The following is a 15,000-nucleotide window of genomic DNA, read 5'->3' on the forward strand; positions in this document are numbered from 1 at the left end:
TACTCACAATAATTTGAACATCAACGTCATCAATAGGTGTCCCTCTCTGTCCAGCCACATATGAAATGATGTACTTGAGCTTTCCACCATATGAACCAACCTGAGCAAGAGGACAGGATACAAGAACATACACACATTTTCACCCAAAATGGAAACGATGTCGGAAATTTTAAAATAAACAAAGTGACAGTAAACAACATAGTATAGAAAGAATAATACAGCAAAATATTGTACCAACAATATACAGAGTAGTGTTTGCCATCAAAAGCAGTTGTCCAAAACAATTTTTGTAGTATGCTGGTATGTACGGTATGAAAACATCCAAATACAATATTAAAACAGCTTCTTATTTACGGTACCCAACAACTAATACCGATGGAAAATACTATACTTAAAAACACCTTTAGATCTCCTCATCATCTACATATGTTCATCAGAAATGGCCTGCTGCCCTCAGATTCGTTTCAGCCAGACATTTCCTACACAAGCTAGTTGGTGCTGACATGTGCTAGCTAACAGACTGGCCTCACGGTGGTGCTGTAGGCTCTTGCGGGAGGGTTGGTCTAACATGCACCAGTTGTTTGGGTTACCTGGTCCCCTCTGTAGACCTCGGGCAGCCGCCAGAAAAGCATTTCCTGTGATAAGGCCCCAGCACCTGTGTCGGTGCCAGGAGCGATCCTGGTGTTGGAAGCCAACCTTTGGTGCCCGGGGGAAGACTGGCCCAGTGGCGAAGGAGGGATGGAGGGGAAAAGGAAGATAAAAAAAGAAGGGAAAGAGACAGCAGCAAGGTGTTCAAGCACAGAAGACAATGAAAGCAGCAGGAAGGGGTGGTGAGAGAGACTCCATTCTTGAATACCTACTACAGTATCTACTGTAGAGTCCATTCCAGACTACCTATGCTGGCCAGAGCCGTTTATTGTTCTCACTGCGTCTGCTTTAACAAGATTGAAGTCCTCATACTTCCCATATTACCATTACGTAGTAGCAAAGTCCATTTCTCGAAGCTTCAGAAGAGACATTATTGGTCATAATTGCTTTTTGATAGACTACTATCATTGGAAGCCTCGAATACTCTTCTTTATATTGCATTCAGTATACACTTTTATCCAAAACACATTACAAATGACATACTGTACATAGAAGCAGCACTCACAGTGTGGGTGGTAGTACAAAGTACAATAATACCCAAGCAATAAAATATATTGCATTATTTTTTAATGCACTGCGGTCGGCATAATCTTGCACAGCCATCCAACCTCTAATTCCCCTCCCTAAGCAATATGTGCCCAGACATACCACACCTGATGACTCACGTTGTCACACTTTAAACTGGATTAAACTTTAACTCATGGCTGCTTGATCATTAACTCCAGTGTGCTGTGCAGGTGCTAAATCACAGATCAGACAGGTGGCCACAAATCCAGGTATTTCCCAACATGCACACTCACTGCCTGAGACCCAAAGGACAAAACACAAGTCACAGTAGAGCTACTACAACCCCTAACTTGAAGCAGCAACACTTGCAATACATGTCTCTGTGTGCTGACTCTATGTGTACCTGAGCACAGACAAATCTGAAGTCTCCTCATACACATCCACGCACGCATGCACGCACGCACACGCACAGACTTACACAGACACAGACACACACACGCACGCACACACGCAACGCACCCACACGCAACACACACACACGGTTAGCGAGTGAGGGATTTCTGCACACATATTTCTTTATATAACACTTAGATTTTGTCCAAATAGACTAACAGTTATTTAGGTACATGGCAATGGATACAGACACCTGCAACAATGTGAGGTTAGGCGCCATGCTCAGGAGCACCTCAGCCATAGAGACTATAGTATAGTAGTAGTATAGTAGTATAATAGTATAATAGTATTATATTGCAACATGTGCACTTCTGATTCCAAGATCGACTTCCATATTGGCGCAATGATGTTTATTTATTTGTATTTATTTGTTTGCAAGCATAGGCCCCTTGAGATGACGAATCTCATTTTTAAGGGGTTCCTACAACACTATTACTGAATGAAGTACGTCATTGAGTTTGCCTTCCTGACTGAGTACACCACAGTCTGAGAATCGAGTGTCTTTTGGGAAATTGGATACCTGTGCAAGGAGCTCTGTTTTCTGGGGCTGACCCGAAGTACCAGGAGCTCCTCCTACGGCTTTCTTGCGGCCAGAGGAGACACCTGAGGGGCCTGTCCTTGAGCCTGAGCTGTGGGAGGTGTGATGGACACTCGGCTCCCCCCGCTTGGAGGAGGAGTAGGAGGAGTAGGAGGAGATATGGGATGGAGGCTGTGAGTGGCCGGAGAAGTTGGAGAGGAGAGCCCAAATCTCATCCTCCTGCAGATGTGCCGCCTCCACAGGCCACTGGGGAGGGCAGTAGTGAAGGTTACGCCAGAGTATGGGGGTGCGGGGTGAGGGTTTGGTGAGGTTTGTCATGCTCATGAGTCATGCTAAGGTGGGTAGCACATTTTAAGGGGTCACTGTTACAGTGTACTTACCTCAATATGTACAGTGGAATAATTGGTGCATAACAACTAATAACACCTAAAAGTGTGAGCACTGATTCATTCACCACCAGTATGGTGCCTTGGGCTTCCCTAGATGAATTCAGCGCTTTGGCAAAGTTTGTTTTTCTTTAAATAAACTCCTATTTCATTATAATTATGGTATGTATAAACAGACAAATACATTAGGTAAGTACACTACTTACACCAGCTATGCAACTTTACTGTGTAGTGCACAGTAACAGTGAACCCTTAAAATGAAGTGTTATCCTGTGCTGTTATGGCACAGAGGCCACCTGAGGAGTGTGGTGTTGAATTATCAAAGGAAAACAATATAGAAGAGGGACCTAAATGGAGTAACTTTTCACTGCAGTTCCTTTTTCAAAATTTTATATTGGTTCTACAGTCTGGAGGTTCAAATGGAGATGGAGTAACCAGGTAGGATAGGGACATGGGTAATTTATTGAGAGAGAGTATGAAATGCAGATTTACTGAGGTAAGTAGACTTTTGTCTATCCCAGTGCCCTACCCTTTGACCATGGCAGGGCCACCACAGCTGCAATTTCTTAACTGGATGCATGTAAGGATTAGACAGGTTGTGTTTAACATTGTATTTTTACTACTTACAGGACATGCAGTTATGTGGGCTGTTACAACTCTTTGGTGAGTGGAGGTATAGAGGCCCAAATATCACACTATTAGTTGTTGTGAGTTGTGTTTTGTTCACCTTCAATAAACACCTCAAAACCACTTCAAAGCTGAAATCACAAATGTTGATATTCTAGCAAACCGGTATGGCCAGGCAACTGTATCAGTCATTCCAAGAGTGGAGTAAGTGGTCAATGTCAGTGGAATTGGCTCACGAGGAAGTAATCGAGCAAATAAACACACACTCGTTACATACACACGACTCGTGACATACACATGCAGACCATTTTACCTGTGGTGCTCGCTTCTGTCGAGCCAATTTTTTGATTCCATCCTAAAATTGTTAAGATACAATGCAGTCACGGTTACTGGAGTTTCAAGCAGAAACATCTGCAACAGCGCGATTCACTGAAACCTGTTGACGTGTCAAGTCACTTTTGACAGACCCCAAAGGAGAACTTCACTCCCACTTCAAGACAACCATAGAGTCCCAAACAATGAATCTCCAAACTGCTTTTGTCTGCCCTCTAAGACTTGGAGACTCTCTCATACACAATGCAAAGATCAGAGGGGAAGGCACATGAGAAGAATGGCAAATGAGAGACACAGAAAGAAAAGAAAAGAAAAGAAAAGAAAAGAAAAGAAAAGAAAAGAAAAGAAAAGAAAAGAAAAGAAAAGAAAAGAAAGACACCAGGACAAAAAGAACAGGGAGGGCAGGGTGGGGTATAATATTGCTGGATGTGGCAGTAGCTGCTGTGAACACTACCTTGTCTCCTTTGTAGTTTCCAGGCAGCTGCCAGTAGTGTGGCTCCTGGCTCAAGTGCTGCAGATGACTGTAGGAGAGGCGGGTGCCCTCTGTGGACAACTCCACACTGAAGCCGCTAGTGATGAGGGTGCTGCCCTGCCGGTTGACCAGAGAGAAGCCTTGGAAGTTTCCTGGCGTGAAGGAGGTGGACACCTAGACAGACCAATATGTATTTAGGTTAGCTTTTGACTCATATGACCAAAGTACAGTAAGCTTTGTAGCTAAAAATGTCTATTTCTGGAAATTCAAAATGACATGTATGAAAAGGGGGAATTTACCCAGACATAATGAATATTTACAATTTGATGGTGAAGGTATTTTATGAAAAAGGTAACATTTTTGAATGGGCAGCATGAATTCTGGAAAGAAATTGCTGAAAAATATTACACCGTGCAGACACCTGTTACAGATCTACACCGCGTTCCACATTATTACGCAAATGACATTTTTTGCCGTTTTCCCAAATAATCAATAGAAATGACAGTCGTCATATTTTTCAAGTCATCAGCCATTAGAGTACAATTTTAAACGTTTTTGAATGAACCTTCCAATGACAACGGTATTTTTTAAAATAATAAAAAACTTAAAATGCCCAAAATGCTCTGTTCCAATTGATTACGCAAAACAGTTTTGTAGTGTTGTAATCCAAATTTCTTTCTTTTTTTCCCATTTACCGGTACATCAAAACAGTTGGCATTTGGTACCTTCAATACATTTCAATGTTCAAAACTTTGCTATAAGCTGTAACTGGAATGCTGCATTTAATATTGAAGTTATGGAAGCCCAGATATCCTTGATGCTTTGATCTCAGCTGTTTTTGTTTGTTTGGTCGGGTGACCCACACTTCACTCTTCAATATACCCGTAGATTTCCATGCCATGCCACGTTTAGGTGCTTTGGAGATGATGACATTCTAACTCACCAGACATAAAATCCCATTCATTTTCAATGGGGTTTTATGTCTGGTGAGTTAAAATGTCGATACCACCAAAGCACCTAAACGTGGCATGGAAATCTATGGGTATATTGAAGAGTGAAGTGTGGGTCACCAGACCAAACAAACAAAAACAGCTGAGAGCAAAGCATCAAGGATATCTGGGCTTCCATAACTCCCATGCAATGCCCTGCCATTGACTTCAATGTTAAAGGCAGCATTCCAGTTACTAAGACAAAGAGGTTATCATCAAGTATTGAACATTGAAATGTAATTTAGAAGGTACAAAAATCCAACTGTGTTGATGTAAATGGGAAACAAAGAAAGAAATTTGGATTACAACACTACAAAACTACTTTGCGTAATAATGTGGAACAGAGCATTTTAAGTTTTTTATTACTTAAAAAAATACCGTTATCATTGGAAGGTTCATTCAAAAACGTTTTAATTGTACTCTAATGGCTGATGACTTGAAAATTATGACGACTGTCATTTGCATTGATTATTTGGGGAAACAGCGAAAAATGTCAGTTGCGTAATAATGTGGAACGTGGTGTACATACCCTTGCATTCACTATGCTCCTTTAAAGATTTGTTTTGGTATTTTACCGCAATTATAATTATCATTACTGTATTCTATCCAAACTCATACCACATCTCTGTAGTAGTTGGAGCTGGTGCATTTCTGCACCACGCCCATGCAGAAACAGGACAGGCAGCCATCTTTGTTCAGCTCGCTCAGATGGAAGCTGTTGAATTTACAGCTTGAACAGTATGGTCCCTCCACATTCATCTGAAAGCACACATATAAACAGTCACACTTAACTACATTGCACACTTACAATGTAAAACATCGAGGCCAGTTAAACATGAAAAATTGAGTTGCCCTGCTGCCTTTTGTAAGTTAACTCCACTTGAGAAAGCCTTGAGTTGAGTTCAGTCTCTAGTTGAGTTAACTTACAAACGTAAGGCAGCAGGGCAACTTAAGCATATTGTTATGTTTAACTGGCCTGCAATGTTTCAGTGTAATAACACGGTTCACCGCTGATTGAGAAGGTCTAAAAATGAAATGCAATTAAAAGACTCTTTCATGATCCTCTTGCCTTGCAACGGCAGACCCCGTTTCCACTGCAGCCCTCACTTCCTCGCTCATCACACTGGTAGCAGTTTCCTGTATGGATCATTTCGTAGACATCAGACAGGACAAGACATCATTCAGTTAACAACCAAATTAGTGTTGTATAAAATATAAGTAGAAGTACTCTTACAAATGTAATTACAACACTACTGTGTACTACATGGCTTCAACTGTGTAATATCATACAACGAGTGTTGTAATTACATTAGACAACAAAAGAGCACATGATGCACTTACCGGGAGTTTCTCGTGAACAGCTTCGTCCACTGAGGGGGTTTCCATTATATCCTGGTGCACAGCTTTAAAAACAACACATTTTTGTTAATGTCACGTCACGTTCTTAGTGATGAACAGTGTAATAATGTGAATATTGAAAGACATATTGCCCAACATGTCCGAGCATTTGGCTTTGAGAGCAAATGTATGCATGTCAAGCACATGAATGAGACTCACAAACCAGAGGGAAAAAAGCATTCCAGAAGAAATGTTCTAAACCAAATGGAGAAACCCTTGCAAACCAGCTTCATGAAGCCAACAATGAAAATCCCCATTTCATATCCTACTGGTACCCATCACTTACTCTTTTAAGAGTAAGCAGCACAAGATGTAAGAGAAACTGCTGCATGTGTGTTTGTGTGTGTGTGTGTGTGTGTGTGTGTGTGTGTGTGTGTGTGTGTGTGTGTGTGTGTGTGTGTGTGTGTGTGTGTGTGTGTGTGTGTGTGTGTGTGTGTGTGTGTGTGTGTGTGTGTGTGTGTGTGTGTGTGTGTGTGTGTTTGTGTGTGTGTGCGTGTGTGTGCGCGCGTGCGTGCGTGCGTGCGTGCGTGCGTGCGTGCGTGCGTGCGTGCATGTGTGTGTGCGTGCAGGTTCATGAATGTGTGCGGTGTGCGTGCATACGTGTGTGTGAGGCACAGACTAACAACAGTTCATTCTCTACAGCATATCATTCAAGAGGTCACCCTTTAGGAAACGGCAAAGGGACATAGAGTGTGCCCATGGTCACCCAGCAGGGAGAGCCATGGGCTGCTCAACATGTTGCACATGTTGAAACAATCATTCCAATCACACTGTACTGTAGTGTACACACAGCTGTCACAGTAAGACCATCCAAACGCATGACAATGACAAACAGCACCAAGGGTCTGAAGCAAAAGAAGAAAGGCAACATTAAGCAAAAGAAGCAAGGGGACACGATGCTGCAAAGCAACACTATGTACCAGGAACTTCAGAGCTAGAAAGTCTCAGCACCCAAGCAGGCCTATTCCCCTATTCTCAGAGCTGCTCTGGGCGAAGAGGGCGTTCTGCAGTGGTCGTCAGAGTCTTACCTGCTCACTGCCAGCTCCAGAGATGTCCAGCCAGAGCAGCCTCCACACATAGAGGACACTTCACAACTTTACAACTGACTTGAGATACTGATTACAGTTGTCATGGTTACTGTTATTGTTTTTATTAAAGCAATATTATGGCTCGCTAATGCATGATAAGAGTAGTCGGAATAATAATTGCCAGTGCACATGCATGGCCAGCAACGCAGGAAGCAATTCAGTTAGCAACAAAATGACGGGAACATTCAAAACAAACTATATTACTATAATACTATACTACTATAATAGACGGCCATTTAAATATCTTTCATTTTGACAAAATCCAAGCCTTAAAATGTATTTAAAATATTGCACTTAAGAATTGGTCAATTCCAGCATATACAGTGTATTTTTAGCAAAGTGAAATGTTACATAATTAAAGCATGTTTACTGTACTACACATATAATTTTAAGAAACTACATATTAATATATTTTTTTTCTCCAGAGACAGTAACAATAGCTCTTGGGGAAAATGTACAACATTTACCATAAATATCCATCCATGTATCCAAAAAAGGATGTACGTCTGTCCATCTTTGTACATTGTAAAACATAATGTTCTTCAATCTTTTTGTCCTTGAGGTAGTCCATAGCAATATTCAAAAAGACACTACATGTCCCGTAGCTTCGTCATATATACAGACATGTTGTTGGAGTGTCAGCAAATGTCCATGTGTACACATACAGATGACATGAATCTAAAATCACATTTATCATCTCAAAAACTGAAAGATTTAAGATTAACTGCTCCTGGCAGTTTGCTCTACTTTAGACACTGTTGTGATGTTTACCATTGGCTGTGGTGTGACCATAATTGCCCCGCTTTTCTGAAATTTACTTAAGCTCATACTGTGTGTGAAAAATGTATTCGTAACAAAACGTATCCCATTCTATTCCTACATTAAATTGTGCACAGTGAAACAAAGAACATGTTTGGACTGGCAGTTTCAAGAAAATCAGTTTCAAGAAAGTAATACCAAAGACATTTACAGGGAGACAATGGTCCTGCCACATTGTACAATACATTGAAACTAATAAATAAAAATGAATTATCACTAAAATGCAAATTATTTGTTATTTAGTATGGGGCATTTTATAATATGGAACACTGATGTGTGTCTTTTAGAGATAGTAAGAGATGGTCAGCATCACAGTCAGCAAAGTCCCGATTGCACAAAAAGCAATCCTTCCCTTGTAATGAAGTTTGTCAAAAATACTGCTTTTCGTGAATTCACACCTTCATACTATCCCATGGGACATAGTCTTTATTCAGGATCTGGAATTATTTTAATGGGCACGGCAAGTCTTCCCAGAACTATGTGTAGCTCAACATTTGAGGGTTCCTTCTTGCTGCCTTTGTAATTCCCCTGGAGAATACTGAGAAGGTCTAGGGCACTAGACTGTGGATGAGAGTGTTGCCTGTTGTCAGGATTAAGTTTGACTTTGGTGTTAGACTCCCTGAGGGGGTTGTATGAAGAAGGGGATTTCGGGGCTGTTTCCCTTGGGCTTGTTTTTTGTTTTGATTCAGCAGGGCCATTGTGAAGAGGACTATCTAATTGATATGATTTTGATGTGTTGCCTTTGCCATTTTTAGGAGAAGGTTTTCTAATGACTAACTCTGTCGGATCCCTGTGACGCGCCAGCCCTCCACCACCTATATCCTCTTTATTAGTTCTCTTTGAATGCTGTGTGTGGTCTCTCTTGTTTTGTCTGGGTGACTTAACAGCTGGTTTCTTCTCTTTATCTGTTTGACTGGAACCTCTTGTTGCTGTTTGTTTCTCTACCCTCTCCTGCTTAGCAGTCTTTGCTCTTGACTGGGGCTCTTTTTTGTTTTGACTCGAAGGATTCCCCATTAATTTCTGGCTACTCTTTGTCAGACTAGATCCCTTGTTTGCAGGATGGTGCTGTTTTTTAGCCGTGCCAGATGGTCCAGATGGGCTCTCTTCCTTAATCAGCCTTGATGACTTTAGACCTGAGCGAGGCTCTTTCTTGGTTTGTCTTTGGCCATTATCTGCTGATGGGGAACGTATGTCATCTTGGCTGTGAACCTTGGGAGCAGATGGGGCTTTCTTACCTGGACTTATGGCCTTACTAATTGATGGGTTTTTCTTACTTCGACTAGGAGCCTTGGTGACTGGTGATACTTTCTTGTTTTGTCTAGGAGGTTTGGCTGTTGATTTGCCATCTTTCTTATTTTGTCTAGGAGAACTGATTTCTGATTGGTGACCCTTTTTTGCTTGCGTAGAGGTTCTGGCCTGTGGTTGCTGCTGCTTCTTGTTTGGGCCTATAATCTTAGATTCTGGTTTGGTGTCTTTCTTATTTTGTTCAGCAGTCTTCCCTTTTGGTTGGGGACTATTTTTTGCTTGGGTTGGAACTTTGCTAGCAAATGTTTGTTGTCTCTTATTTTGGACAGCAGTGTTAGATGCAGACTGTTGACCATTTTTGTTGGTTTCTTTTGATTTCTTGGAAGGTTGGGCAGCGGGCTGGTGCTCCCTCTTGGCCACCTTAGGCTTGGTGGAAGGGTTTGTTGCCTTTTTGACTGGAGGCTTTATCTTGCGAGATGGAGATTGGACTTGAAAAACTGTTTTCATTTGGAGTTCTGCCCCTTGTGAGTTCCTACTCTCATTTTTGATGACTGGTGCTTCTTTATAAGAGACCTTTGACATTTTTGACTGAGCTCCAATGACTGTTCGCTGTGTATTTTTCTTAGGGGTTTGTGATTTGGATTTATCTTTCTTTGAGCTATTAGTATTTTTGGTTTCATCTTTGACAAGGGATGGGACTGATTCTTTGACCTTCCGATTGTCTGCAGACTTTTTCTGTGGTTTTGAAGTAGACATTGGATTAGACCTCCTTGTAGCTGGTGTGGGTATACTTCTGGGAACAGGTACTTTTGAAATAACAGGGGTTACAAATATTCTGCTAAAAACTGTAGTCCTCCTGTGTGGTCTGGTGGTAGGTCTGGACAAAGTGGTGAGTCTGGGGATAGCAGTACTTATGGGCAACCCTCGACCCTCTTGTGTGGAGCGAGATATGTGCCTACTTCGCTTGATCTTGTTGATTTCCTGTGCCAAAGCAGTGAATCCATCTATTAAAATCTCCAGTCTGTCTTCCAAACGGTTCAGTCGAGTCTCCATATTGCTGTAGTTCCTAGATAATATCTCCACTCTCTCTGTTGCATGACCAGTCGCTATCAGACCCTGCAGCTGTCCAAGTTGAACATTCAGCTGCTGCTGCTGTTTGCTCAAAACCTTCAGACTGTCTTTCATATCAAGGGTGTTCCCCTCAAGCATGACCAATCGTATGTTGAAACGGTCCAAATAGTGCCGTAAGAAGTGGTCTAGGCTTCGCTCCCTGGTGTGCCGGCTCGGGGTGAACTGCGGAGCGCTGCGAGTGAGACTAATTGGACGATGAGGTTGAGGTGTGACAGGGAAGTTGCGAAGTGTTGTGGAAAGTACGATGCGTCCAGCCAGGGGTGGAGTGGTCTCCTCAATGCCGGTAGCGCGGGCACCACTACCATCCTCACAGTCGGCGGGCAAGAGCCCCTCCAGGTAGAAATCTCCACAGGTGTCAGCAGACCGCCTGCTCGGTTTCAAATGTCAAGAGCCAAACATCAGGTCAACTCAACACACCATCCATGTACAGTAACTTCCCCTCCATACACCCAACTGCCTTTGCACTCAAATAGAGTAGCAAAGTTTCCAAAGCTATTCCAAATACTCTTTGCCACCATGCCATTTATGCCTTAAGATCTAGTGTGTGGAAACACAACAGGCATAAACACTGACCATGTCAGCCCCCTAATGCCACATCTCGTGTACTAAAGCACAACTCGGAGCGCAGAGCACAGGGCAGCAGAGATGAAAGCAGAATTGAAGCGCAAGAGCAGAACAAGGAAATAGAGAAGCATAGAGACACTGAAGAAGAGGAGGCTCTCAGCAAAACTCAAGAAGCTCACCCACCAATCTGCACCATTTTCAACCAAATACAATCATAAGGTATACAGTATATGTGCATCATGACGCAATACACATATCCAAAATGAGCTGGCATCTCAAAACCATAAGACCAAAAGGAGATGTTTCTGTGAACAAGAATGTAACCCATCTTGGTTTCACTGATGAAACAAAGCAAGGACATCTGCAAAGTGTGAGTGAAGAAATTGCAAGTGCATGTAATGGAACTTCTGTTAATGTATTTTACTGGAAGAAAAAAAATCCCTCTTTAATTCAATAAACCCACTCAATGTGTTACCATGCTACACTATAAACATTTGTGGAAAACGCACATGATTCCATGCAGAGATTTGAGAGAACTTGGAACACTTTCCTTACATATTATGATACAAGACCCAATTCAAGAACAATAGTAGAACAATAGATTATCAAACCCCCCACCCAACAGCCCTTTTTATTTTCTGTGTGTGTGTGCTTAATTACTACTATATTTCATACGCTAGCTAAGGGTGGGTAAGTGGGTGGGCTTATTTAAATGGATACACCACCCCCATGTCAATTTGAGGGTCTGCCCTCGGTCCTCAACTTAAAATAATTGGGTGAAAACGTTTTCCTGGTCACCCAGCCATTGTCTGAATCTATCAGCACTGACCATAGCATGGCTTTGCATAGTAACTGTAGTAGCTGCTGTCTGCCATCGCCATCAAAAGATTTTGGCCAAAGTGAATTCATTTAATGGATTTTTTTTTCAATTACTTTCTGTGAACTATACATTCACATCGAGTGCAAATCAATAAGGAGGGCTTGACTTGGTCATTTCGGTTTGGGAACTATTTTCCGGTGCGGACAAATACAACCAACGCATAGCGAATAGCCACACTGGTTTGTTGAGGGAAACAGAGTTTTCCCAATGAGGCTCTGTGGTGTGTGTGTCGGCTATGTTTTTCCGCACCGGAAAATAGTTCCCAAACCGATGTGACTAACACAAGCCCTCTGTGTTTTATTTGCACCGTCACTTGACAATAGCTACCGAAGCCACAAATGAGGCCCATGTAATATTACAAAAAATTCAATCAGCTATGATACAGCAACTATTGGAATCCTGGGCCTCTCTCACACTTTGGGATGGGTGGCACTGAGGTTTGCTTCTCCCATCCCAGTTGCGCTAAAGCACACCACTGCCCCCACACCAAGCTACACATGCTGGGAGCCTGTACCTCTCCAGAGGAACAAGCTTGGGTCAGGGATGATGCAACGCACCCATAACCCCGATCTCAACTAAAAAAAATCGTATCTTATTCAGGCAGCTCACCTCTCGCAGCGGCGACCAGTGTAACCAGTTGGGCATTCACAGATAGGCTGACCATCGTTACCCGGGTAACAGCCAATAGCGGGCCTGCAAGAGACAAGAAATAAGGGCATGAAACTCACTGGGTGTGTGTGTGTGTGTGTGTGTGTGTGTGTGTGTGTGTGTGTGTGTGTGTGTGTGTGTGTGTGTGTGTGTGTGTGTGTGTGTGTGTGTGTGTGTGTGTGTCTGTGAGAGAGAGAGCGCGTGCATATGTGTGTGTGAGCGCACGCATGTGTGTGTGTGTGTGTGCCTGTGTGTACTTGCATGCGCTACTCATGACTGAATATGGGGGACGCTGAGGTGTGTTGTGATGATGCACCCATGCTATAATCCTGTATGATGAGCCATGGGGACCCAGGTTTAAGGCTGGCCTAAAGCATATTGCAGTCATATCCCATATCTCTCTACCATTCATTTCCAGTCCCACTCTTCACTGCCCTGGCACGATATAATAAGGGCAAGAAAGTCCAAAGGAATAAATTCTTATGTGAATTTACAGAGTTTCATAGGATATTGGTACTTTTACTACGTACTGAACTTTAGTACTTTCTTCCACCCCTGCTTAACTTAGCCTAGAGAGAGTTATCCCAGACACCCCTATTAAAATTCACTGGCGGTGGGTCTAGTCAAAATCCATACAGCTTTTGAACTCACCTTTGGCTAAGGCCCGCCCTAAAGTGCTTTTTGGCCAATCACAGCGCAACAAAAGGATGACCTCGGACAGTTTTGACAGCGCTCCATTGAACTCAATGCTGAAATCGCATGTTTTCAAGTAGTTAGCGAGATACGGTCGTATTATTATTAAAATATGATTGGAAATTGTGCCTGGGGTATTTGTGACAAATGTGCAAGTCGCCCCGCGATGTAACAGGTGGTAATCACTTTCCTCTTTACCTAAAACCGGACTAATATTACTAGCAGCTGGCTTGAAGGGTATCGGCAGCCTCACACTCTACTAGAAAGCACACGGATCAAAAACATACTTTGTGTGCTCCGATCATGATGACACCATCTCATTCATGTCCCTTTTCAGTAAGGTTGTAAGCAAACCACGAACCTGTTTCAGAGTAGGATTTTGGATTTCTGACCTAATTAATGAAGAAACACCGCTAGCAAAGTTAACTATAGGTCACGGCAGTGTTTTGACTAGCAGCTTATGGACGTGACTTTGTTAAGCTACTGAAGATATAAACGCCAAACGTTAATGATACACATTGCTGTGGTAGCTTTGAAGATGACTACAGCCATTAAGTTGTGTGATTTCGTTTTCGTCTAGCAAGTTTGAGTCAGGGCTCAAAAGTATGCGAGCTCAGCTTACCATGGTGCTGGTTACAATGTAGCCTATCGATACCCATAGAAGAGCCCATAACAGCTGTGATGCATCGCATGACCGCTCAGAAAATAAATACTTATATTCACAATACTATGAATGCGCTTTTTATTTATTATGAGTGAATAACTGCTGCGATTTGCAGTCACTGCATAAATCACGTTGATATCTCAGCATTGAAAGTTTATCTGTCCGACCTAGCAACTGTAACTAAAGAGGGCGGGGCTTAGCCAAAGGCGAATTGAGGCTCCTAAGACTGGCTGATTAATCATCGTGAAGAAGATCCTATACATTATCCTATTCATTGCACTGATTGGTTTTAGTAAGATACTGCTGCATGCCAAGGGATTTGACAGACAACACTTTTTGGTCTACCACGGCTACTAAATAGTGTTGTGCATACTGTAGTGTATTGTTCTTGGAATATGAAATTACCCATATTAGAACTTGTGATGCTGGGGATTGTGGCAGCCATGGGCAGTGAAGGTTAAGGCTTTACATCAGAGGCTTAAAGGGGTATGCCACTATTTTGGGGCATAATACAGCTAAAATCGTTGGCTGGGGATTATGAAGGTGGTAAAGTGTCTTATTTTTCATGTTAAACGTTGTCTTGCTTTAAGACAAGTTAAAAGAGGGAGTATGTAGCTAAGCTAGTAGAAGTCAATGGATCATTGTAGCATGCTACACGGATGCATTGACTTTCTCTAGCTTAGCGACATGCTTGCTCTTTTAACTTGAAAAACATGAAAAATAAGACACTTACCACCTTTATAAACCCTGGCCAACGATGGATCCGGTATTCGGCATGTTACCTAAAAATCAGGATCTGGTGCATCTCTAGCCTAGGCTTTTCAGTCAGTCTTTCACAACCCCAATCACTGCATGGAGTGAAAGCCCTTTGGAAGCAGCCGTTGCAGGCAGTGTGGCAGTAAGCCAATGAGTCTAAA

The 15,000-nt window shown here is 42.5% G+C and overlaps 1 protein-coding gene across 20 annotated transcripts in view; it reads right to left on the minus strand.

Moving 5' to 3' along the window:
* hspg2 (heparan sulfate proteoglycan 2) overlaps positions 1–15,000 on the minus strand; it is a 143,088-nt gene that overhangs the window by 61,179 nt on the left and 66,909 nt on the right. For 15 of the 20 annotated variants that reach the window (XM_063208226.1, XM_063208225.1, XM_063208221.1 and 12 more), the window contains 9 exons: positions 12,688–12,771; positions 6,295–6,356; positions 6,023–6,090; positions 5,572–5,712; positions 3,947–4,138; positions 3,473–3,514; positions 2,129–2,392; positions 591–716; positions 8–100 (listed from right to left, as the gene is read on the minus strand). In XM_063208226.1, coding sequence (XP_063064296.1) covers positions 8–100; positions 591–716; positions 2,129–2,392; positions 3,473–3,514; positions 3,947–4,138; positions 5,572–5,712; positions 6,023–6,090; positions 6,295–6,356; positions 12,688–12,771 — 1,072 coding nt within the window. The remainder of the gene's footprint in view (positions 1–7; positions 101–590; positions 717–2,128; positions 2,393–3,472; positions 3,515–3,946; positions 4,139–5,571; positions 5,713–6,022; positions 6,091–6,294; positions 6,357–12,687; positions 12,772–15,000) is intronic. The other 5 variants (XM_063208235.1, XM_063208234.1, XM_063208237.1 and 2 more) reach the window with 1 other exon arrangement.

The sequence above is a fragment of the Engraulis encrasicolus genome, chromosome 10 (assembly GCF_034702125.1).
Source record: "Engraulis encrasicolus isolate BLACKSEA-1 chromosome 10, IST_EnEncr_1.0, whole genome shotgun sequence".
NCBI classification, from domain to species: Eukaryota; Metazoa; Chordata; class Actinopteri; order Clupeiformes; family Engraulidae; genus Engraulis; species Engraulis encrasicolus.